Here is a 25,987-nt window from a genome sequence, read left to right as displayed (position 1 = left end):
CCAATCATAAAATTAATAGAAAATTAGAAAATAAAACTTTACAATATATTCTCTAAATTATTATCGTATCTATACTTAAAGAATTTCAAAGTTTGATAACTTAATTGATAAATTTGAAAATGATATTTTTTTTTTCTCTTTTTGTGACACTTTTTTATCTTTTTGTAATCATTTTTCTTTTTTCAAATTTTTTAGAACCAATTTTGCTATTTATATAAAATCAAAAAAAAAATATAGTCAAAAGAAAAAAAAAAGAATTTTAACGATTTTCCTATTTCACTTTTTTTGTTTTTCTAATCGTAGCATACAATATTATCTTGTAAGATTTATTTTAGTATTGATGAATGGAATTTGATAAATATTTCAAATAAGAAATATTATTCCTCTTGTAATAATCAAATTAAACATTGTTTATAGTTTCAAAAAAAAAAAAATTTATTAATAACTCAAGGAAGCATAAAAATGTTTAATCGATATCCAATAAAATAAACATATCATTGTAACATATGTGAAATGACAAATAAACGAAATGAAATTTTGCATATATTTCTCATTTGCACTAAAATATAATGTTTACTAATTAAATTTGCCAAATTTCAAATCCAAATGATAAATTATTTATTTATCCATAAGCAAATAAAACAAACTCTTCGCGTTTTTTTTTTTTTTTTTTTTAAAGTTATGAATCACAAAATTTATATCGCACTAAAATCAAACACAGTATTAATTTCTCTATCAATCTTAAACTGTCACCAAATTATATAGTAACTAAAAAGAAAATCATTTCAAAATTCAATATCCAAAACATATTGCACATACAGAGATACAATCAGTGCATTTAAATACAAATAAAATATATTGAAAAAAAAAAAAAAATACATTTAAGAAAGCAATTTTTGATAGCAATATGATTGAAATAAAAGAAAAAATTAAACTTCAAAATAAACAACACAGAGAAAAAAAAAACAAAGAAAGACAAATAAATTTTAAATTTGTCACAATCAAAAAAAAAAAGTATTATATAGAATCAATGATGCCATGTGTAAGTGCTACAAGCAAATCCCAATTTGTATGATTTTTAATCACTTCATCATCAATCCATCTAGCATAATTACGCTTAAATCGATCACTTAATTCCACTTTTGTACCCAATAATGATTGAAAACTATTATCCATTGGTTCAAATTCGTTCATATCAACATTATCCAAATAACTATCACCTGGAGATGAAGCTTCTCCAATTTCTACAAATAAAACAGAATTTTATTTAAAAAAAAAAATCATTTAAAAAAACATTTAAAAAAATCTATGTTAAAAAAAAAAAAAAAAAAACATTAAAAAAAAATCTATCTCATTGATACATAACTTATTAACATAAGCTTTAAATTCAAATATTTCTGCAACAAATCAAAAATATTTTAATAAATTAAATAAAATTTTTCGGAAAAAAACAACAGTTATGCTAAGAATAATAATAAACTTGTTAATATATGTAACAATTCTATACATAAAATATATGTATGTATGTAAAGAAAAAAAATATGTATGTAAAAAAATATATAGGTAAAAATATATATATATATGTAAAAAAAAAAAAAAAAAATGATTGAAAATGTAACAATTCAAACCATTCAGTACTTCATTTTTCGACTATTAAATTTTCAACTATTAATGACTCATCTTCTGCAACACCTATAAGAACTCACACTTATTTTGTAGTTCTTTAAGACTCAAATACAACTGAAAATTTGAAAAATTAATGTAAACAAAAATGCAACAGTGACTGTCGTATTAATCTTAACCGATTTCTCATTAATCAGATACAGAAAAAAGAAAAAAAAAAAAAAAAAAAACTCAACTTGGATCCTAGCTAACAACTGAAAAGCAATAAATATTTAAACATTATCATATAAACTTTGCAATGAAACTTACCTAATGCAAATGCAGGATATAACGAAGCATAACGTCTTGAATTGAACCTTTCTACTGCAGTTTTCAGTGCTGCTTCCTCATTTTGAAAATCCCATGATTTCGAACGAGTTTCATTTGCATAAGCCCAATCATCATTTAATCTAAATGTAAAGTTATTAAATTTTTTCATACAAATTAAACAAACAAATGCTATTCATACGTTTTCAACTAATGAATATTATAGCTTATTAGTATAATAAATAAGTTTAAAATTAAAAAATGTTTCCGCAATAAATTAAGATTTGTCAAATATTGTAAACGAAGATTTTTTAACAGATTTAACAAAATTTTCCAGAAAAAAACAATAGTTATGCTAGTGAAAAAAAAAATAGTTAACAGTATGATCAGATAAGAATTTCTTGTACTTATACAATACTCATTCTGCTTTTTTAAATTTTATAATTACACTTACTTTGTAAAATAATCAAAATTCACCTATGTCGAACTTTTGCATAAATTGCCGACATAATTTCCATATTTGTTCGTCTCCACTGTCGTCCAAGATATCGAGCTTGCATTTTTAGCAATTTTAATACATATAATTGAAATACTGCCTGAAAAAAAAAAAAAAAAAAAGAAGGCAAACTGATTTCCAAATAAAACTGCAATATTAAATTAGAATCATATATTAAAAGTTCTACTTTAATAATAAAATTTTCACATTCCTTTATTGACAGAAAAAAAAGAAACAACAACTCAATATTATGGACAAAAATAAAATAAAGGAATCATAATTCATATTAAATCATTTCTGTTCGTTATTTATTCAAAAAATTGAAAATCTTATGGAAAAATAAAAGTTAACATATTAATTAACTTCACATATTTGCAATAATAATAATAACAAACCAATTTAACTCTCAATGAGCGTTTTAAAATTGGCGCAGATTTGAATACTACAAGCATCATCGTACGCGCATGTTTCCATTTTGTCAGTTTGTTCAAAACACGTAAGAGATTAATAGCTGAGAAAACGTTACGCCATAAATAGTACGAAGGTGATTGCGAATCACTTTCCTCGAGATTATTAACATTCAACATTGGCCATTCTTCTATAATACTACTATTATAGGTTAAGAAAAAATTTAAACTTATCAATTCGAAATTTATTATAATAGTCAGTAATGATCATTCTGCTTATGCTTTTGAATTAGTAATTATATACTTGTAATTCTAATTTAGAATTCACGTGGGTATGATACACATTTTAAGCAAACGGAGTGAATGATTACCACATTACTCATAGAGAAGAAACAAAGATGATAATAAAGAAATTTTAGACAAAAACAACAAATTCAAGCAAATTAATCAAATATATAAGATAAGAGAAAGATCAATAACTAATAAATAGGAAGCAGAAAGGAGACAAAAAGAAAGAGAGAGAGAATATGTGTATTTTGGTTTATCTAACAATTTAAAAAAGAATTAATTCTGCAATGAATATTATGAATAATCATTAGTAGCATAAAGTCAATTCCCGATAAAAAATTAAAAATAAGAATTCACCATGATTTCGCACATAATAAAGTGGAGCATATGGATAATTGTACGGTGGTAGTTCATGTTTCGATTGTATATATCGAACCATATTTTGATCCATAAATTTCAGGATTAATGGAATACAATTAGCGAAAACAAGATGCTGTCCAATATATTCAAATTGATATATGTGATTTAATCGAAAATGCTTCATCAGTAATATTAAAATTGCAGAAGCAGCTTTAACCATTATCTAAAAATCACTTTAGAAATGCATTGAGATACTTTTTTCTTCCTTTTTTTTTTTCTTTTTGAAATTACAAAAAACTTAAAATTTGAATATAATAATTTCTTAGGTGATCACAGCATATTTTGTTATTTTAATAAATAAACATAAAAATAAAACACCTCTTTGTGTCGATTAACATCAATTGCAATACGAACGCTTTGCTCAAGGATATTAGAGAGTGAACTATCAAGATTGAGCGAATTTGAAAGCATCTCCTTATTCGTTTCAGGTGTCAACACATCCGACAATATATTGATTGCTTCACTTTTTGCCTACAATAAAGAGGAATTACAAAAAGATGCTTCTAGTCCTGAGAATAATAATTAAATAACACATCATCGTAAGTTGCCATAATATCTTTGTACTGTCAAAATTTTTGAGATTGAAATCAACATGAATATCTTGCCACAAAATACAGTGACCACCATGTAAGCATAATTATGCCATTAAGTTTCAAGTAAATACATTATTTTATAAATAATCGATGCTATAATATTATAATCTTAAAACGAGAAATTAACCTTTGAAGAAGGTGCAGCAGCTAGTAATACTTTTAATAAAGCAATAATGTACTGACTCAAATTAGGCAACATCATCCGATATAATTTTTCTGCACTATTCATTGGAATATTAGTTTCCCGCTGTGAAAACATATATCGATTTAATTCTTTTTCTCGATTTGCCTGCAAGCAATCAATTCTGCAGCACTTACAATCACAACTAAAAAAAAAAAATTGAAATGACATTTGAAATCTAAACAATAACATACTTGTAATTCACCCAGTGAAATATAAATGTGACGACGAAGTGCTTGGACACTTTTTTGAATTGGTAATGGCAAACCAAATACTGTTGTTGAATCATTCGGTAAACGATAATGTAAAAACTTCATTCTAAAAATTATACTGGAAACTAAATTAATTTTGATTTGCTCCAATCTACTATCATCATCATAATTTTTTATACATAATTTAAATTTAGTGATACAGAAATTTATAAATTTACCAAACACAAAAGAAAAAAAGACCAAATAATATTAACCTTTCACACTGAAGAAATGCTTCGATATCTTCTTCACGAACTTTCGAATTCCACGGTAACGAAGTTCGGAAAAGTATATCAATAGGTGGAGGTGTACCTGCTACCGGTGTATGATCATCTGTATGCGAACTTCTGCAAAGGTCAAAACTGGATACATCTACATTATAGCAGGAATATGCAACTTTAATATCATATTTTCCCAAAATTTTCTTGCATATTCCAAAGATCTACTTCCAGACTTCTCTTTGATCAATTAAGTTTTAAGTATCATAAAGAACTGCATTAAATTTAATCAAATTCAGCAATTAAGCAAGGATTAAAAAATTCAATTGATTGAAAAAGTACCGCATTAACGGATTTGGACGACTCAATTTACTTCTCATATATGGTATTTCTTCTTTTGCCAGGGTAGGAGCTAAAATATTAATCGCCAAAACAATCTCACATTGATTATAATGGTAATGATTGCTTATTACAAATTCTTCTAAAATCATTAGAAGTTTTTTTTTTTTTTTCAAAACTTTTAAAAATTATTCATTCTCGAAATCAATAAATTACTTGGAATCTGAGATGATTCTTCAATTATTGCGTAGCTTAAATCATTTCCATTTTTATTAGGGAGACTTAAATCTGCTACAGTTTGATCAACTTCTGCATATTCAGCTTCTATTTTATCCAGTTCTGCATCATTTTTATCTGTAATTTAATACAATTTTGAATTTCGCAGTTTATTTCGTAGTACAATAAAACAGGAAAGACATCATAAAACAAGGAAGATCAACCTTCAAGTGAACCAGAAGTAGTACTAGCAAATTGACGACAAATTAATCGAGCTGAAGGATGAAGTGTTCGCTTTGGACGAACAACACCACCTGTAATAAATTAAAATCCTTAATATATTGCAAACTAGAATTTCTGAGTTTAAATAACTCAAAAAATCTACAAAAGCAAAATTTGAAATTTACGAATTGTTGAAATTTCAAGTGAAAATCACCTTGATTTTGCTCCGAATCATTGCCATTTATCGAAGATGATTTCATTGCACTGGCAACAAGAAGTGTGTCTTCAACTGAGCTTAAATTTGCTGCTGCTCGTTTAGCAGCTTTTCCTTCACGCAACTCCTTCCAACCACCTAATATTGCCAAAAGTGTTTTCCAAACTAGTAAAAGGACCTGAAAATAAGATTTTAGCTAAGTTAAAAAACTTCAAACAAAAAAAAATTTTCCTTTAGGTATCATAAAATCTGAGTTATCCATACATCTAATATATATATACTCAGCAAATGAAGCTACTTATTCAGCGGATTAAGCTAAACGATCTAGATTATTCGCACTATCAATTTCAATCAAAATGCCAATCCGTAAATGGCTAATTCGATCGTACTAGCGATTTAATCACATCAAACTAGAAGCAATACTTTTTTCATTGGGAAATGAGGACTATTTCCATGGCAAAATGCAGGCATCATTTCGAGCAAAATCATAATCAACGACATATCAGCGCCTTCAATCACCTCTTCTAAAAATGTTTCATATGATTACAATTGACAATCATATCACTTATATCTAAAATGTAATAAAATGTATGTTGAATTTACAGAAAAAAAAAGAAAAAAAAATTGACCAATTTCCATAATAAAATCTTTTCTCACAAAGAGAAAAAAAAAAGTGAACTAACCAATTTCTATAATAAAATCTTTTCTCAGCAAACCATAGTGAGATTTCTGATCTGCGGGAATAAGAAGTTCAAACAAATCTAATCGTCGTATTGACTCTACCATATGATATAGGGCACTCAGTGTTACACGCAGTGTTTCGTTATCAGCCATTGTAGCACTTCGTCGATTACATCGCCTTTCCACTGTAAAATAATTTTGTTATTAAAAGTATTCAAATTTATTAGATGCCATTTCTGTACTAATTCTGTAGATAAGCTGAAATTCTTTTCGAAATTCAAAAACAATGAAAGTAATAGAAAAAATAACGAATTGTGATATTATTCTAATCAAAAATTTACTAAAAGATTTCAAATGTTTGAAGTTGAAAATTATTGGCAATTTTGAATTAACAATTATTCTATGCTAAAAAATAGCAGTGACAAATATTCATGTAGGAAAACCGCACCAATACTTTCCGAAAGATCAGCATTGGATGCTGATCGGCTATTTGACACTGAAGACGATTGGCTATATTGACCTACTCCAACTGGTCCACTATCCCAAATATCATGAGTTTCAGTTAACAGTAGTTTACATAAAGCCTGAAGAAAAATTATAGCTAAAATTAGTCTTCTGTGCAATAATTTCATACTGTAGAAATTCACTGAATACATCTAAAATTTAAATATTTTCTTCCAGCTTCATATGGTTTATAGGATAGCTAAAGTTCAAAAATTCAAATATACAAATACATTCAAATATTCAAATATACCTGATAAGTTCCAGCTTCATATGCCTTATAGGCATTGAAAATCCCTTGTGTTAGACACTTTTCCTCGTAGTATTCCATACTTAAATCATTGTTGTCACATTCTTTCTCACCATGATCTCTAAAGACACCATTAATAGTAATATCTTTGTCATCGACAAAATCCATATATGCACCCTATAATATTGAAAATAATATAAAAATGTTATTATATTTCACGGACTAAAATTAGTTGCAGATTATATATCACTAACAATGCTGATAAAATAAAATATCAACATATTCATTAAATTCTTGGAAAAATATACTAAAGCGTGAGATAATGCGAGATACTACGCCTTATCACTGAGAAATACTACAACTTGTCATTTATCAAGTCAATATGATAAAGATACACGTAAATAGCCTAGCCCATAATTGAAAATGCTCATTGCTAATTAGCTAATTAACTACAAACCTGCAATATATAAAGTATAGATCGTGCAGCATTTAATCGTACATTTGGCTCGACTCGTTCCAACTCTTCTAGCAAACTCAACAAAACATCTTTTTGTTGACTTTCCGTAAGCTTTGACCACTTATGATTAAGCTAAGAATGACTCACTTTTTAATGGCATAATTAGAGTAACATAAATTTAAGAATAGAATCTTAATATTATAAATTTTAAATCCAGCATGCAAACGGCAAAAATAATGAAACTTATTACTTGTGTAATGTATACCGAGTCCAATCATAAGTAACAATTAGGTAACCTATAATATTTTGTAACAAATTACCTTCCTAGATTCTATGAAATCTCGATAAGCACGCATGTTCAATATCCAATCGTCCAACTCACTGTAGGTATAAAGCTCAGCCAGTTCTGCTGCATGTGTATCACAGTCAGAATAGACAAATTCAAAATCATTCATTTCACACCGCGTCTAAACACACCAATAATTAATGAAATTAGTTAACCTGAAAAAGACAAATTAATCTGGAATCAGGAAAAAAAAAAGTCAAAAAAAAAAAAACTGTTGCTGTGTTAATTGCAACGGGAAACAAGTCGTATATTAATAAGTAACCAATTAAGTACTTTTGTAGCTGAATCCTAACTTCAGTAGCAGTAAAATATAAAATGTAATTATATATGCTAAATCAAACAAATTAATCCGAATTTTCAGGTTACATCGAATTAAGATAAAGCAAAAACGATATAAAGACGAATACCGAGTAATCATTGCTTAATGGCCTCGGTTTGTTTGAAATTTTTTTGAGTTTTGGCAGTTGTGCAGAACGTCTTTGTGCAAGTGCTGATTCGCAAATGTCTGCTCGATCTTCCGTAATATTTTCCACGTGCTCCACATTATCGTTAAATTTTGAGACATTTGAACCGTATACTATAAAATAATATGCTATGAACTTATCAAAAATAGTATGTGTCACTTTTAATGTTAATATTCACAAAACTACTTAATTATATTAAGTAGTAGTTTAACCATACTTTCTGTATAAGTAATAATTCTCTATCTAACCTTACAGCTGTCATCATTCATAACCTATACTTTCGAGTCAAATTTTCACATATAATAATGGTATATTTTGCAATAATCAGTAGAAACCACTATGCTAACCATCATCAGCAAAATTTGGTCGTACACGTCTCAGCAATTCCGGCTTTCCTGATCCTGAAATAGATATACAACAATTAAATTTCAATTTTAATCCATACATAATTCAAGTCCATTCACTACATGTGTAATATTGCTGGAAGTTTTTTTTTTTTTTTCTAATTGATATAATAAGTAATCTGGATTACAAGCTTGAATTCATTTGATTCATAATCAACAATATATGTGCAAGTATTTTCGCTACAGTCCACCAACGAAGAAGTCAAAAAACGAAAGGCATTATTTTATTATTAAAATTATCAAAGAACAAATTTTTCACTATGACAAGTTTTTCTAATAAATGTATTACTATTTCTGCTTCAAATAACTGTTACAAATATTGAAATGATTCATCATTCTCAAAATGACATTTGCCTTATTTTGATTAGCTCTTGATTGATGTTAATTGCATATAAGATTAAAGTTATAACTTATTAAAAAACATTTACAATTTACCTACTATTACATTTATTTTTTATACTTTTTCTGTTTATCATTTCTATTATAAAAAATGAACGATTTTAAAATTCAGACAATTAAAAAAAAATTTTTTTCAAACAGAATCAACAAGAAACTTGAACACATCAAAAAATTTTCAAATTAGAAAAAAAAAATAAAAATAAAAAAGAGGAAAAAAAGCTTAGGAAAGAAAGAGAAATATATAAAAATCAGCACTGACCTTGCGCATTCATCGATCCAATGGATAAGTTTAATTACCACACTTTTTTACTTTTTCTGCACCTTTTGATATAACAACACTTTTCCACTTCTTTCTGATTTGCTTTCTTTAATGATCGAATGCGATCACTAGAATGATCAACATTTTCATTCAATATTTAATTTTACATATCTATCTTATCATCTCGTATACTATCATTTCAGTCCCTATTTATTTCCTTATACCAAACAGTTAAGATAAATTAAGAGAATGCATATGCAAAAATATGCATAAACTAATTTACATATATTGTGATGGAAAAAAAAAAAAATAGTAATACATAAAATATGAGCAAAAAAGACTATGCAAGTGCAACATTATATATGTTATAAAAACTGGCATTAAAAGAAAATAATAAAAATAGAAAAAACAATATACATAATCTGATAAAAAGAAATTATATATATTAATATAAGAAAAAAATTTGCATATCATTTGTCATGTCTACATGAAAAGAAATGAGTATATGAAAGATATGACAAACAATTATGAATGTAAAAATTTTCAAACACATTAAAATATCATATAAATTGGTATGAAAGGAAAAATAAAAAACAAATTATTTAAAAAAAAAAAATAATTGATGAAAACCAAATATTACTAATAAAAACCAATGAATGACGAAACTTCCTATCAAATTATAAGTCGATGAAACTGAATCAAGATATGTTTTAATCAGTTAAATTTTAGTCAATCAACAGCCTATAAAAAAATAAATTAATTGTAAAAAAAAAGATGAGAAAGACGAACTCGATTTAGCAGATTGACTTGATCCATTGATTTAAAAAAAAAAAAAGCTTAAAACGGATAAGTATGACATGTTTTGAAATTTCCGAAATATATCCTTTCAAACTGAAAAGCTGATTCATTTTTCAGTGCTAATAAGAATAAACATAATTGAAATACATGATTTAAAAACTAAAATCAAATAATAAATCAAACTGAAATGTTGATTTAATTTTCAATCCTGATAAAAATAGACTTAATTCAAATACGAAATTTAAAATTAATTAAAATCAAATGATATATCAAACTAAACTGTTAATTCAATTTTCAGTTCTAATAAGAATAAATCTAATTCAAATACAACATTTATAGTTAATTAAAATTAAATAAAACTGTAAATCGTTGTAAACAACAAATCGGAATTACTCTGAAACGATAACTGCTTGATATACAGGGCCGTGTTACATCTTGTTACATCGGGACAGCTTACACTGTTAGAAGGTGTCGCTTAGCGGGCGGTCGTAGTCGTTAACACTTATTTTACTCTAAGGTTTGTCGGTGAGATGAGGAGGAGAGTTAAATTTTAAATTTGCTTACAAAGAAAATATTATTAGCTTTAATTGTTTGATTTTATATTTAACAACAACAATAATAATTATTACTAATCTTCTTCTTTTTGATTTTTGGTTTAACCGATTGCATTATCTTTTATTATTGCTGTTTTTCTAAGGGGAAAATTCACTTTTCTTCCTCTCATAGATATTTCATAATTTATAAAACTTGAGCTAAATCAGACGGTAATGTATCATTTTTGTTAATATCTGTATTACTTTAAAAAAAAATTCACTTTACTGTCGTTAAGATTAAAGATTAAATGTTGTAATTTTTTTTTTTTTTCTTTTTTTAGGAAACTGCCGATTTAGGCACAAAAAATGCTTGTGAGAGTTGATCAGTCTCACTTTCTATGAGCAGTTCTTGGATTAGTGACGAGGTGCGTTTTTTTTTTTTTTTTTCTTTTTTTCAGCTACCTGTTAACTTTCTCTTTTTGTTAGTTGCTTTTTTATTTAATAAAAGTAGACGTGAAGGCTGATGCGAGCATGATGAAAAAGCCGGGCAAGGAAGTGTTCTTAGTTGGAGTGGAGACGAAATTAGGCACGAGAAAGTTATAAAACTAGAATAAGAAAGTGGATGATAACTGGAATATAAAAGTGATTTTTCGAACGATTTTGATGTTGCTTTTGGGAATAACTACAAGTGCATTTGACTCATGGAAACATGGATGGATAGTTGGATAGATAGCTGGAGCTTGAAGCATTATTCCTATTATCATAGGTTGAATAGAATGCCGTTTATGTAAGGCTAGAAATCTTGAAAGAGCTGTATATCAAAACCTGTAAGGGTTTGAAATGTTTGTACCATGGAAAAAAAGTTGATTAGGATTTACTCATGTATTTCTCAATGGACAGTAGGATTCTGCTTGGATTAGGTAAATTGTAGGAAAGATTACTTTTTTTTGTAGCAAACTGAAACAACGTGCTTAATATCACCGAATCAATCCAGAACGCAACTGTCAATATTTAACCGGTGTCGAGCAATAAAAAGGACTCAAATCGAGCTAGAAACAAGTATAATGATGGATGATAATGATATAATTGTTCCTTCTTCCAATATTTCCACTTCCAATACAGCACCAGCAATGGTACATGCTAAACAGAGTAATCGTGAGACATTAAAATATCGCGGTATGTTTATTTGTTCATTCATGAATTTCATTTTGTGAAAGTTTTAATCATTTTCTTTTGCTTAGAACGTATGATTTTATTAAATCATATGGTTAAAATCTTCACCCTTTAAATTTAAGATATGAATTATTCATTTATTTCAACTAAAGACTTAACCATCTATTCCAGGTACAAGTGCAAGTAATTTTATTGCATTAACCGACAGTGATGAAATAATTATTGATGAAGCATCACCGCCAATAGAGAGGTTTCTACCGATTTCTATTGATTCGTGTGAGTAGTGCCATATGGAAAAAACACTGAGGGAATTAAAATAATTGACTCAAATTTATCCCTACTTGTGTCAAAAACGTTCTGAAGCACTCTAAGTTCCGAAGCTTGGGAACCTAGAATGCTTGAGATGTTTTCTTTTGGCGATACAGTTTGAAGGAGTTACGGACAGTAATCATTTATTTATTTTGCTCCAATCGGAAGTAAAGTGTTTTTTACAGTCGGTATGGTGACTTTCATACAATAGATTGGCAAAGAGATCTTGCACGGGATAGATTACGTCACAAATTTATCGTAAAACAATCAAAAACTCCTTTTGGTAAATTGTGTAGTTTATGGGATGCGGGAAGTGGTTGGGTATGTGTATTGATGGTTGGTCTTGCTGCTGGTACCATTGCTGGTATTATTGATATTGGAGCACGTTGGATGAGTGATTTAAAGGTAATGTCTCTGTGAAATGTACTTTTTTCTGGAAAGCCTTCTGAATTCAAGTGATTTAAATAGGGAATGAATGGAACATTAGTTCTGATCATTGTTGAAGAAATAAAAGAATGGAAGAGTTCTTTGTGATTACTTTGAAAAAAATTTTTTTTTTTTTTTGTAATACTCTGGTTCTTACAGGATGGTATATGTGCCGATCGATTTTGGCTTGATCGTGAGCATTGTTGTTGGTCAGCAAATGATAGTGTTTATAAAGATGCCGATTGTTCGGCATGGACATCTTGGCCTGAAATGATGCAGTTTTATGAACGAAATTTCTTTTATTATGTAATGGAATTATTTTTTTATTGTGGCTGGAGTGTATTGATGACAGGAGTTACTGTAGCTTTGGTTAAGGTAACTTTAATGCACTTTCATTTTTGTGTTAATTGAAGTTGATTTCTATCAGTTCTGCTTTTAAAAAGAAGAAAGAAAAAATATATCTCGAGATTTGGAAGTGATATCCGAAAAAAAATGAAACATGTGAACAAGAAGACAAGCATATTGTATTTCTTAAAAATTAATCAAGTATCTTAAAATTTGTTGATATAAAATTTCTGTTTCTAGGTATTTGCTCCATATGCTTGCGGTTCGGGTATACCTGAGATCAAATGCATTCTATCCGGTTTTATCATTAGAGGTTATTTGGGTAAATGGACTTTCATTATTAAATCTGTTGGCTTAATCTTGGCATCTGCATCTGGTTGGTGAATTTTTCATATTTTTTGCAGTATTAAGCATTTTTTTTAAATAGACAAGAGAACTATTTATGGATATTCTAAATTCAGTTTTGGACAAGATAATTTGTTCTATGATATTTAAGGTTTGAATTTGGGAAAAGAAGGTCCAATGGTTCATTTGGCTTGTTGCATAGGAAATATATTTTCTTATCTTTTTCCAAAATATGGTTCAAATGAAGCCAAAAAACGTGAAATATTAAGTGCCTCCGCTGCAGCCGGTGTTTCAGTTGCATTCGGTGCTCCTATAGGAGGAGTTCTATTCAGGTAATTTTATGGTTTTTAAAGTTTTTTTAAAACAAGCTATAATGCAAGTAAGGAACAAATGGTATTTTTGTTAGTCTCAGTAATTTTAATAAGCTTATGGGAATCATCTATGATTATCGCACATACTTTTTGTCAAGTGACTTATATTTTGAGTTTATAGATTAATGTCACGAGACTAGAAAACATTCTTGTAAGAACCAATGATTGACTCCAGGCCAATTAGCTTGAAATAAAAGATTGCAGTTTGGAAGAAGCAAGTTATTATTTCCCTTTGAAAACTATGTGGCGTTCATTTTTTTGCGCACTTATTGCTGGAATTATCTTACGAATAATGAATCCATTTGGAAGTGATCAGGTGCATAGCAAATTATTGTAATGAATTTTTTAATCTTCTTCGAATAAATTGTTTACAAAGAAATTTCGTTTTTTATATTTTATTTAAATATGTTAGGTTTAAATAGGTACTACGTGTTTAAATATTATATGTGTTTGTTTGGTAAATTTCGGTATTTAGATGCGAAATTTTATCAAAATTGTAAATTGCAGACATCTTTGTTTCATGTTGACTATAGCATGAAATGGACATTTGTTGAACTTATTCCATTTGCTGGTCTTGGATTATTTGGAGGTATCATTGGAAGTTTATTCATATGGTGAGCTTTGTTGAAAATGAATTTCGACACAGCAATGTTTTGTTGATTTTCATGATGATATGCTTTGACTGACTGTACAGGGCAAACTTTTATTGTTCTTCTTTCTTTGTTCTTATAATCTCCTTTTTTGTAGCGGAAAATTTAGTTAAAGTTATTTGAAGGGCAAACATAAAATGGTGTCGATTCCGAAAAGCGAATAAAACCTTGGGTAATAATCCTGTAAAAGAGGTTCTTGTTGTGACACTTATCACAGCATTCGTCAGTTATTTCAATCCATATACTCGTCGAAGTTCATCGTCACTGATAAGACAAGTTGATATTGCTTTTTTCTCATTAAATTTTTCTGATGCGCTTTGAATATTATTTTCTGATGTGTGTAGCTGCAATGATGGATTGTATGTATCTGCTTGGTTAAAAATGAAGAACAAGATCAAATCTAGTTAAGCTAAATAAGTTTTTGAAAGGGAGCACATTTTAAAAACGAAATGTTGTAAAAACAGTGGTTGAGAATAGGAAAGAAATCATTAAAATAAAGTAAATATAAGAGTGCACCTCTGCTGCGACATTATTTAAAAATGTGAGAGCCAATAACATAATGGATTCAGTTTTTTTTTTTTGAATTTCCTTCATAGTTTGCTTTTTCGGGAAAAAAAATTTTTTTAATTTTAGCGTTAATTTTCCATAATTTGTAAATTGTAGCTTTTCGATCGTTGTGGTCCCGAAGATTTTATGATGGATCTTTGTGACTATCAGAATAAAACATTCTCTTTCGATAAGGTGGATGATAATTATCATACTGGAGAATTGGGAGCAGGAGTGCACGTAAGTTTAAAATTTGTTTATATCAAACATTCCATCATACAGGATGATTTTGCAGTGAATCATTTCAGTTATTTTGCTAATGTCCAATGCTTTACTTGTAAATATCGTCTAATTAAAAATAGGTTTGAATCGTAAATTGATCTGCTTTGTGTTCCGTGTTCCAGAATGTTGTATGTTACGTCAATATTTTCTGACACTACAAAAGTTTAAATCTTCACTGCCATATGGAATATTTCAAAAAAAAAATCATTGCTTTTCTTTCATATAATCGGTATTAGCAGTATATTATGTATTAACAATGAGCATAGAAATTAAAATGATAAATTTAAGTTTAATAAACATCGGCCATAAAATTTATTCTCAAAATTTAAAATTACTACGATATCGAGTTTGTTTACTTTTTAGAATGCGTTTATTGATCTTATTTTGGCGTTGATAATAAAGTTGATACTAACAATATTTACATTTGGCATCAAAGTCCCTGCTGGTCTGTTTGTACCAAGTCTTGCTATGGGTGCTATTGCTGGTCGTTTATTGGGTATCACTGTAGAGGGAATAGCTGCGTCTCTGCAAGTATGTTGAATGTTTTATTAATTACTTTTATTCTGTGGCTTACTTTTTAATAAGGGTCATCAACCTAAAAAATTCAGCAATTTTTTTTTTTGTTCTCCATATTTATGTTAAACAAAAGGTATGTACAGTAATTCAATCAAGAAAAATTAATACTGATTGTGCAAACTTTATATTTATTTGAAATTGCGAAAACATGTTATTGAGTTAAGCAGTCAAATGAATAAAGCTAAACTCATTATTATTTGTTAGCATTTTCATGTATAAATAAGTATATGTATGTATAATGTTAGAAGTTGCTTCAGAAGAATGCTGAAATACATAATACTATTTGGTCTTGCCAAGTTGGTAAGGATTGTGTTATGCCAGGACTTTATGCAATGGTTGGTGCTGCTGCGGTACTTGGCGGAGTAACAAGGTATATTATATTACTAAATTGTATGAAAATATGCTGAAACATTCAGTAAGGTATGAGCTTATTTACAATTCAGTAATCTGGTTTTTTCTTTTTGTATTTTACAAGGGAAAATGCATTCGATTAACAAAAATTTGTGCTTTAAACAAATCTCTTCAAATTTAAGATTTCAAACCGAGAAAAATAATTCAGATTGCAATGATGTTTCTATTTCTTGCATGGTCGTGCAACTAATTTATTTCGTTTTAAAGGATGACCGTTTCATTGGTTGTAATTATGTTTGAATTAACGGGAAGTCTTGAATTTATCGTGCCGACAATGGTTGCTACAATGTTTGCAAAATGGATTGGTGATGCTTTCTACAAAATGGTAATCATCCTTACCATGAAATTAGCATTAAAATATCCAACACAGATTTTTTTTTAAATGACTGGCAAATTATATATAAGATACTGCTTCATTTTATATAATTCGGTTTTTCAAATTGTTTTTTTTTTTTTTTTTTTGTTTCAGGAAAAAAAAAAGGAGTATATTTCAGGGTATATATGATGCGCATATAGATTTGAACGGCTATCCATTTTTAGACAACAAAGGCGAATATCCATATTCCACAGTTGCTATACAAGTAATGAAACCTGGACCAGGTAGAAAACTTTCTCTATTTCAGTAGTGATTTTTCTGAGCATAAAATAATTTGAGCAATTCTGAATTCATGTGATATTTCAAAGATTCGTCCTATAGTTTTTGCCTTAAAGTTTTTTAATTTTAGGAAAAATGCAGTCCTTTCAAAATTTATTTAATTTTTTAGGTGGTGGCATGTTACGAGTAATCACACAAGATACGATGACAGTTGGTGATATTGAAGTTTTGCTACGTGAAACTAATTTTAACGGTTTTCCAGTTGTCGTCAGTGAAGAGAACTTATACTTAGTGGGATTCTGTCCACGGTTAGATGTTATTCTTAAGACATTTTTATTTAGGCTATTTTTTATTATGAAATAAGCACTGATTGAAGATATTATAAACTGATATTTCAGACGTGATTTGCAACTTGCTCTACATTCTGCTCGTAAGTTACAACCTTATGTTGTCACAAATTCAATTGTTTATTTCAAGAGTGATGTCCCAGAGACAGCTGAAGGTATTCCAGCACCGCTGCGTTTTCGTAAACTCATTGATTTGGTAATTTTTTATTACTAATGTTCACCATTTTTAGCAGATCAAATATTTAGATAAATTAAATCATTGATCTTTTTGATGATTGTTTATAACTTGTACTTATCGGTCGAGTCTGGTTTTCTTTCCGTCTTTTTTCAAACATTGTTTGCTAAGCACTTTTAGAAATTTTAGATTTTCGTTTATTCTTTATTGCATTGTGATAATTAGAAATTCAATACTTCTAATATACATCTTTATTCGGTTTTTATTTTATTTTATAATTTTTAATATACATTATTTGAATTTTTTAAATACGTTTAGTTCCGCTCATTTGGCATTTGAATAAGATTTGTGCTACTAATCATAGTACTAAATTTTGAAATTCAACTTAATCGTTTGCAGAGTGTTTTTTAAATTGAATCTTCAGGCACCGATGACTGTAACCGATCAAACACCAATGGAAACAGTAATAGATATGTTTCGAAAACTTGGTTTGAGACAAGTACTTGTAACGCGCAATGGTCGCCTTCTTGGGATAATCACCAAAAAGGATATTCTTGATTTTATGAAAATGGGTGCCGAAAATGCTGAAAATCATTCTTTCTAAGTCACTCTTTTATTGAGAAATCTTTTTTTTTTTAAAAAAAAAAAAAAAAAAAGCTCTACTTGTAATTGTGGTTAGTGTATGATTCCCGGTTACTGCAATTGGTAGTATTCGTTGTTGCAGGAATTTTCATAATTGTTATACATAATTCCCAGTGAAATATTAAATTTTGCTTCATATTAGCATATTTTCAAATGTTCCATAGAAAATATGGATTAATTTGTAAAAAAAAAAAAAAAAAAAAAAAAAAAAAAAAAACTGATATATACATTAATGCATGAAAAAGGATATTTTTGTTACATAAATTAAATGAAATTCGTCAATAAAAAACATAAGATAGTATTTTTTCTTCTGTTAATATTCTTTAATTTTTTCTCATCCGTGGTTTTCGTCATACCGATGTTTTTTTTTTTTTTTTTTTAGCTCTTTCATAATTTGTAGAATTCAACAAGTATATTGTGATATTTCTTCATTTTCTTTAGAAATGGTAATTACACCTTCAATTATTGTATATATTTCTAAGAGGAACACAAACGATCTAACTATTTCGTACTATTGATTTTATAATATCGTCAACTTTTGAATTAAGCTTATTTTTTTCTGGAATTAATTAGACAAACAGAGAATAAAAGCAAGAAATAGCAGTTGAAGGAAAAGATTTTTCTTAGGCTAAATAGATTTTACCGAAAATTTATTCTTGGATTATCAAGTACTGTTTATCACAGTAATATATTATTGTTTGTGTAATGATGATGAAAGCAGTAAAAGAATTATAGGAGTTTATCATGTAAGAATTCTAAATAAGAAAGTCAGTAAAATAATATCCTTTTTGTTTATACCTTTGATAAGATAAAATTGAAATAACTGTCACATTACGAAAATCAATAATTATGAGTTTTTACAATGTGCTAATTATATCAGTTTGTGTAGACTATAAATCATTTGATAAATTTAAAGTTGGTATCAACTTTAACAAAACAAACTGTTTAATGTGATAAATTTTTGCACTTCTAATATGAATGTTTTCTTTCATTCAGAGATTCTTTTTGCTTAAAATTTGAGAATTCAATTTTGATACGCTTTTTAGAATTTTCCATTTGCTTGATTTGCCATTAAATTCATATTTTTTTAGGTATATTGTCACATATTTCATATTTGTTTTAAATTATATTGTAAATTTACACTGTGATTTTCCTTCTGTTCTTTTTGCCATGAAATAAAAACTCTATTATGCTAATAAAATTTATTTTCAAATAATTTCTCTTTTTTTTTTTTTTTTTTTTGTTTTTTTGTTTTTAAAGATGAAAAGTGATCATTCCTTAGTGATACATCTGATTAAATTTTGCATGTATGTATGGGATAATTTTATGTTTTAAGTATTGAAATTTTAAGTTTTATTCGCATTTGCAAATTTTAGCTATGATTTGAGAGAAAGAGAATCATTTAGCTTAGTTTTCTCTTTTAGTGTATTAGCAAAATAAGGATAAATAACTTTTTGCAGTGTTAGACGTCATAAACAATCCAACTGCATTGAATTTTTGGCAGATTTGATTAAATATTGATAATTTATTTTTGGTTCATCATGCGTGGCCAAGGTACTTCGGTAATGCCAGTAACAGCTGGATGTCGTAAAGATATTGAACGTTTATTGAAGTTGTACAAAGAGAAGGAAACACTTCGATATAAACCATTCATTGAATTATTTGATAAAATGAAATTTGCGACAATATTTATGGGTCGTATGAGTCCTGCTGAGCTCTATGAAGTAAATTTCTTTTTTCTTTTTTCATTCTTGAAAGCTTAATTAGAGATATTTTAATTGTTAATATATTATTATTGTTACTATTATTTATAGTAATGTATTAGTATTAGCTTTATTATATTAGTAATATATTATTATTAGATTTGATATTATTATCAAAGATATTTTAGTTGTTATATTAATGTAATTGTATTTAATTATATTAATACATTATTATTTATATTAATATATTATCAGAAATATTTTTCTTTGAGTCTGCTAGCGTTATTTCATATCTTTCGAACTAGAAGAGAGATCAATATGTACATTACTTATCTTGTTAATTTGATCTCGATGATAATATTCATGAAATACTTTAATAAATATTCTTAAGATGAAATAAATCCTTCATCTATTAATCAGTCATTTTTTTTTTTATCGGCAATTAGATAGTTGATATTTAGTTTTTTTTTTTTTTTTTTTTGTGTAATTTTTGTTGTAAATTTTAGTTTAGTGAAAAATTGCTTCAAATAGCAATTTCATATGCTATGTCATATCGTGAACGAAAACCAGCTGAGTATGCCGAGGAACCAACAATTGATAATGAGCCTATGTCATTGTCAGATATACAATTCAGTAATGAAATGACTTTACAGGTGCAAAATTTAAATTTCATTCATTAAACATGCTGAACTTGCTGCTAAAATATAGTTTGAAGATGAGATTAATTATAAAGTTTATGTGAAACTGTGTGTGCTCTTTCTGAAATAAACAAATTGAAATGTTTTCTGAAAGTGAGTTAATGAATTTTAAATGTTAATCGTATAATAGTTTCAAATAAACCATTTTTTAGGAACGAATGTTTGGTATATATCTAACATATGTTTTATATTTTGTGCAACCAGAAAGTTATGTAGCACAAGTACGAGTTACACCTGATCAGATGGCTGATTTGATTGATTTTATCAGTGAGCGTTTAATTCCGGAACGACATATTGATGCATTCGCTGCCTTATTCAAACTTATTAACGGAGGAGCATTTCGTATTTATGCTTTTGAAAAAGAAGTAACTTTTTTTTGAGTAATTGATTTTTTGAATATAATTTGAATGTCATCTTAATTTTAATTTATTATATATTTAAAATCATTTATTTGAAGTATTCTTTCAAGATATCACTCTAATTGCAATCTAAATATCTAACCTATCCAAATCTTAAACTGAATAATAAATTGACATTAGGTTGAAAACAGTGGTTTATTCAGCTTATATAGAATGATTCATTTCTTTCTGATTTCTTTGGATTTGAATAATTTTCAGCATAATCCATTACTTCATCGTCGTTTTGATCTAAGAGAATTAGATGAAGGTGGTTTAGATGAAACGGAATTGCAAGAACATAGTTTTTTGAAAGCACTTGGTGATGATATTGTACTCACGCAAGCAGATATCATTTGCAAACGGTTTGTTTTATTGTTGTTGGTAAGAAATTTTGACATAAATAATATTTTAGAGAAGAAAGAAAAAAGTATGAAATGGTTTGGAATAAAAATTATAGAAAAAATAAAAATTTATAAATCTAACATATTACTTTTATGCAAAACATTCAGTGTATTCTTTGCTAATTTATTAATTCAGCTGGTAGTAAATCAGTTTTTCAGTTATTTGGCTGCGAAAGAAAAAGTCAATCTTCCGGTCGATTTAAATATAAACTTAGTGCAAACAACAGTATCAGAAATTTACAACGAGTAGGTTTTTTTTTTTTTTTTTTTTTTTCCTCAGTTAATTTGATTTTTATAATTTTTTCGGAATGGCCTAGTTTCAATTTAATTTTCTCTTTTATTAGTTATTGTTTGTTGATTGAGTTTTTTTTTACACTTCATCTTTTCTAGTATCGTGAAGCATATTTTAACTCGTTGAAATTCGAAACAAGTTTCTAATCCTATAAAATATCACTTTTTTTGTGATTTACTACAAATCTTGATGAGGATTTATAAGTGAATAGTATCAACCTTTTAATGAAGATTTACGTTTTCTTTTTTCCTTTTTAGACTGTTGCTAATCTTTGATATCAGTTTTATACCATATGTTTAGTATGACTTGTAATGATTAACAGTTTTAATTACTTTGATATGTTTTACAGTATTTTAAAAAGTACGGGAACAGAAATGGAAGCAGATACATCGCCGAAAAAAGCACCTCGTCAAAATTCGGTAGGATACGATTGTCTAATTTAGTGTATATGAAATTTTTATATTCTTTTTTTTTTTTTTATTTTATTTATTTTGTATTCATTCATAGGGTCGCTTTCGCTCAGCAATTAAAGAGAAAGCTTATAAATCGCATATAGTTCATGCTCGACATCGTCGATATCTTGTGGATCCATCGGTTTCATCAACAAATAGTGAAACGGAACAAGAGCAAAATATGATATCTGCATCACAGGTGTCTTATTTATTTATTTATTCATTCAACTAATTATTTATTTATTTATTCGTTCATTTATTTATGTAATTTATTCAAGTATTGCTTACTTGTTTGTTTAATTTATTTACTTTATTGATTAATTTACCTAATTAACTGATTTAGTTATTTGTCACAAAAAAAAAAAGTATTATGCATTTTTATTAGATCTTCAGTTGATTTACAATCATTTTATTATAACTTGGAACTTAAGGGAACATTTATGTGGAAGCTTAAGTAGGTTGAAGAATACTTTATATATTAGCTAGCTAATTGAGATTATTTTTAAAATACTACAAAATAAACAGAGACTTAAAGGGAAATAAATAGTTTAAAAAAGTAACATTGTGATGAGAATAGTTCTGTTTTAGATGCTGAAAACTCTGAGACGTCGTTACTCAGCAGGTGAATCTGAAAAAAGTATGGAAGGTGAGGATATGGATGATGTTTTGTTATTTTCTGGAAAAAAACAGTTAAATGAAAGTGGATCATCGACTGAAGTAGTAAGTTATTGATATATTATGATGGATAACTAATAGTTAAAGTTGAAATGATGATTTAAAATGAATTGTGAATATTAGAAGCTTATGGTATTGGTATTGATGGTAATTATTATCTGCGATTTGTTGTTGCATTTTATGAAGATGATTTTGTTTTAATTTTGATTAGAATCATTCAATGATAAGATGATGATAATAAGATGATATTAGGAAAACGATAGATAAATATGACCATGATTTGAGAAGAGATTAATTGAAAGGAGTAGGATTGCATTAATAAAAAATAAGAGGATATCAAATTTACCTGAGTAATAACATAACTGATGTCTGAAAATATACATTAAGGCAAAAGAGGCGACAGTTTTAGAAGAATGATTGATTTGAAAAAAAAAAAAAAAAAAGAGAAATTACCAATTGAGCAATTCTCTTCTAACCAAAACAAAGAAATAACGCATTAGGATAACACAGAAAGCAAAGAGATATGAGAAAAGCGAATGGTGAATATTTTGTGACATTAAAATATTTCAGAATGGATCAAGTAAAAAATTGAACAAGTCATTAAAAGTAACAAAGAAAGGATTGGGTGGAAGAAAGAGAGGAAGGTATGGCAAAGTTTTGTTTCGTTCTTTTTTATTTTTTTTCTTCTTTGCATAAAAGATTGTAATTTTTAAAATCAAATATTAGCTAACATTTGTTATGCATTTTCAAATCATTTATAATGCACTAAAAGATTAGTCCATTAAATATTGTACCAACAACGATAAAAGCAAGGAAATTAAATTCTTTGGTCATTATGATAATATTTTACTTGACTTTTTTATGAATGTGCAAATATCGCTATTTGTTGGTGATAATTTATTAGTTAAAAGTGAAAATATCTAATTATCGAGATCAACTATCAGTTAATTTTCAGTGTTATTTTTTTCCTGTTTTAGAAGTAAATTGAGTATTTCGGAAATGTCACTTGCTGAATTAACTCATGATCTCGGGCAAAGTGTTGCAGCTTTGAGTCAAGAAGAAAGAGGTTAATTTGAATATTGTATTATTATTATTATTATTTGATATAAACAACTTACTTTGGAAGCCTATTCAGTCCATATTTTCTTCCAGAAATCGAAAATTCGAAGAAAGAAAGGATTGCTGATCGATTGTTGGAAAAGCTTCAGAAAGTTCACGAAAAAAATGACTGATAATAATCGAAAAGAACATTCCATATCAGTGATCTTTTTTATGCTAATTTTTACTGATGCAATAAAGTTGTGATATTGTTGTCGTAATTTTTTTCATCATATATTTTTAAAAAAATTTTGTCCATTTCTAATGTTTTAATTTGTTTCTGATTTTTTTTTTTTTTTTTTTCATTCAAATAAACTACGGATAGTTTGATCCATTTGATGATGATTATTACCTATGTTGTCTTATTTGAAACTTGTAAGATTTGTTGAAATAATAATAGTTGACACTTTTGTTTAAATATTTTTATTGCATTAAAATGTATATATGATTGTATAACTTTGATTATATAATACATAACAGTTGTTCAGTAATTTTTAAATAATATTTTATGTTGAAAGAAAAATTGAAAGAAAAAAAAAAATGTAAAATTGAGAAGTTTTGTGGAAAATTATTAATGCATAAATGGATAGATACTCCATATTATCATTTCTATTGAAAGTTTCGTCTATACCTGTTATCACTTGTATGTATATAAAATCAAAAGAAAAAGTATATAAAAAAATATCAAATGACTTATTAATATTCAAATAGAATATGCAAAAAAAGAAAAACGAATTTATCCTATCTTTGTATTATTGCAAAATTATTTAGAAGTTAATTGATTACTTTGCTATTATAATTATTTGCTATAATTTTCATTTTTCTTTAGCATATTTAATTTTTGTCTTTGCATTCTTACCAAGAATTCTTAAAGTAATATAATAAAATATTTACGTATGGAATTTTTTTATGAATTTATAAATTAAAATTTAATACTACATCACAAATGCATGTGTTAAGACTCATTTGAAGATAATAAAATTTTAGGTTTATATCAGTGCTTTTAAATTATGTTTGAAATTAGAAGTATGATAGTTTCAAAACTTAGCTAAATGTCTTTTAAATCTTATAATTACTTTTAATTCAATTAGCTTATTAAATTATTAATAATTGTACATTTTGCAAAAACTTTCTTTTACTAATTGTTATCTTCTCATTTCTGCCATAATTGCTGCGATAATCATTAAAAAAAAGGATAACAGTAAGCTAAAATTTAGTTTTACTTAAGCAATAAGCATATTTAAAAGTTTAAATTTTACTTAAGTAATAAATTTCATTAATTTTTACATTAAATCATTCATCCATGTTAAAATAATTAGCTTTAATTTGCTGTGTATTTAATTAATTGTTAATTATTCATACGGTAGCATTTTTGTCATACTATCAAAGTTTTTAACAAATAAATTGATACAATTTACAAAAATTATTAATGATAAAGAAGAATTCAAGACAATAAGATTGTAATTTTTTTTTTTTCAATTTTTAACACATGAGACAAAATTTATATATGAATTCATAAAGTTAAATAAATTTATGAAACAGAAATTAAAAAAAAAAAAAAAACGAATTAAAAGAGCACAGTTTTGCTTTAATTGTTACATCACATTAATTTAATAACAAATAAATATATTAAAAGCATAATTGATCTTATAACTAATCACTCTAATCAATTTTGCTTTTTCTGATTGATTAATCAAAGCAAATTAGATTAGAATTCAAATTCGAATTAACTTTTTTTTTTGTCCTGAATGTTCTAAATTTATTAATAATCTTTCTTGTCTTTTTAAGAAGTCAAAGTTTAAAGCTCATTAAAAATGTGCAAAATTATTAGCTTCATAAATAATTATCATTTAAAAGGAGTGATAATGAAACATATGTAAAGAATATAAAAATTATTATCAAAAAAAAAAAAAAAAATTAGAATTGTCTCTTATGACTAATAATAGTTTAATAGAAGAGGCATTTCTAATTAAATTGAATTGTTATTACTGCTAATGAAATTTTTAATTTAATAATATTTATTTGTGAGTTACTTTTTTTTTTAAAAAAAAAAAAAAAAAAAAAAAGATATTTCTTTTTAAAAGTAATGTGGAACAATCTTTAGTTAAATTAAGTATTACATACCTAAATCTTTTATTAGCTTTTTGTTATATTTGATATTTTATCGTAACAATTTAAAAAATTTTTCAACTTTTCCAAGAAAAAAAAAAA

The 25,987-nt window shown here is 27.0% G+C and overlaps 3 protein-coding genes across 4 annotated transcripts; 2 read left to right on the top strand and 1 right to left on the bottom strand.

Annotated features, from left to right (window-relative positions):
- Positions 1-1,017: 1,017 nt before the first annotated feature.
- Positions 1,018-9,548, bottom strand: Bma-farl-11 (uncharacterized protein; the record flags this gene model as incomplete). The annotated part of the gene is made up of 22 exons (XM_043079362.1): positions 1,018-1,244; positions 1,933-2,072; positions 2,407-2,525; positions 2,821-3,023; positions 3,478-3,703; positions 3,859-4,011; positions 4,261-4,422; positions 4,509-4,632; positions 4,781-4,912; positions 5,126-5,195; positions 5,339-5,476; positions 5,563-5,652; positions 5,775-5,952; positions 6,198-6,298; positions 6,458-6,640; positions 6,904-7,039; positions 7,210-7,383; positions 7,664-7,795; positions 7,984-8,130; positions 8,417-8,586; positions 8,821-8,874; positions 9,536-9,548. The coding sequence occupies 22 exons, from the start codon at positions 9,546-9,548 to the stop codon at positions 1,018-1,020; spliced, it is 3,072 nt and encodes a 1,023-aa protein (XP_042935296.1).
- A 1,716-nt stretch (positions 9,549-11,264) lies between these two features.
- On the top strand, positions 11,265-18,021 carry Bma-clh-5 (CLC chloride channel protein, putative; the record flags this gene model as incomplete). The annotated part of the gene is made up of 18 exons (XM_001895307.2): positions 11,265-11,291; positions 11,820-12,042; positions 12,211-12,289; positions 12,534-12,753; positions 12,934-13,149; positions 13,360-13,495; positions 13,616-13,796; positions 14,040-14,151; positions 14,343-14,449; positions 14,611-14,761; positions 15,149-15,271; positions 15,677-15,844; positions 16,147-16,259; positions 16,508-16,625; positions 16,795-16,900; positions 17,065-17,203; positions 17,294-17,438; positions 17,842-18,021. 18 exons carry the CDS (start codon positions 11,265-11,267, stop codon positions 18,019-18,021), a joined length of 2,544 nt encoding a protein of 847 aa, XP_001895342.2.
- A 1,579-nt stretch (positions 18,022-19,600) lies between these two features.
- Positions 19,601-23,910, top strand: Bm2000 (Uncharacterized protein; the record flags this gene model as incomplete). Of its 2 annotated transcripts, XM_001895308.2 has the most annotated exons (11): positions 19,601-19,783; positions 20,269-20,415; positions 20,613-20,825; positions 21,078-21,220; positions 21,419-21,505; positions 21,901-21,970; positions 22,059-22,202; positions 22,592-22,723; positions 23,249-23,322; positions 23,656-23,744; positions 23,831-23,910. In XM_001895308.2, 11 exons carry the CDS (start codon positions 19,601-19,603, stop codon positions 23,908-23,910), a joined length of 1,362 nt encoding a protein of 453 aa, XP_001895343.2. The 2 variants fall into 2 exon arrangements, with proteins under 2 accessions (XP_001895343.2, XP_042935295.1); XM_043079361.1 differs by lacking the exon at positions 19,601-19,783 and having other exon boundaries at positions 20,308-20,415.
- Positions 23,911-25,987: the final 2,077 nt, after the last annotated feature.

This window comes from Brugia malayi, assembly GCF_000002995.4.
Source record: "Brugia malayi strain FR3 genome assembly, contig: Bm_v4_Chr2_contig_001, whole genome shotgun sequence".
NCBI classification, from domain to species: Eukaryota; Metazoa; Nematoda; class Chromadorea; order Rhabditida; family Onchocercidae; genus Brugia; species Brugia malayi.
Note: the sequence above shows the minus strand (reverse complement) of the source record. Positions and strands in the feature narration are given on the sequence as shown.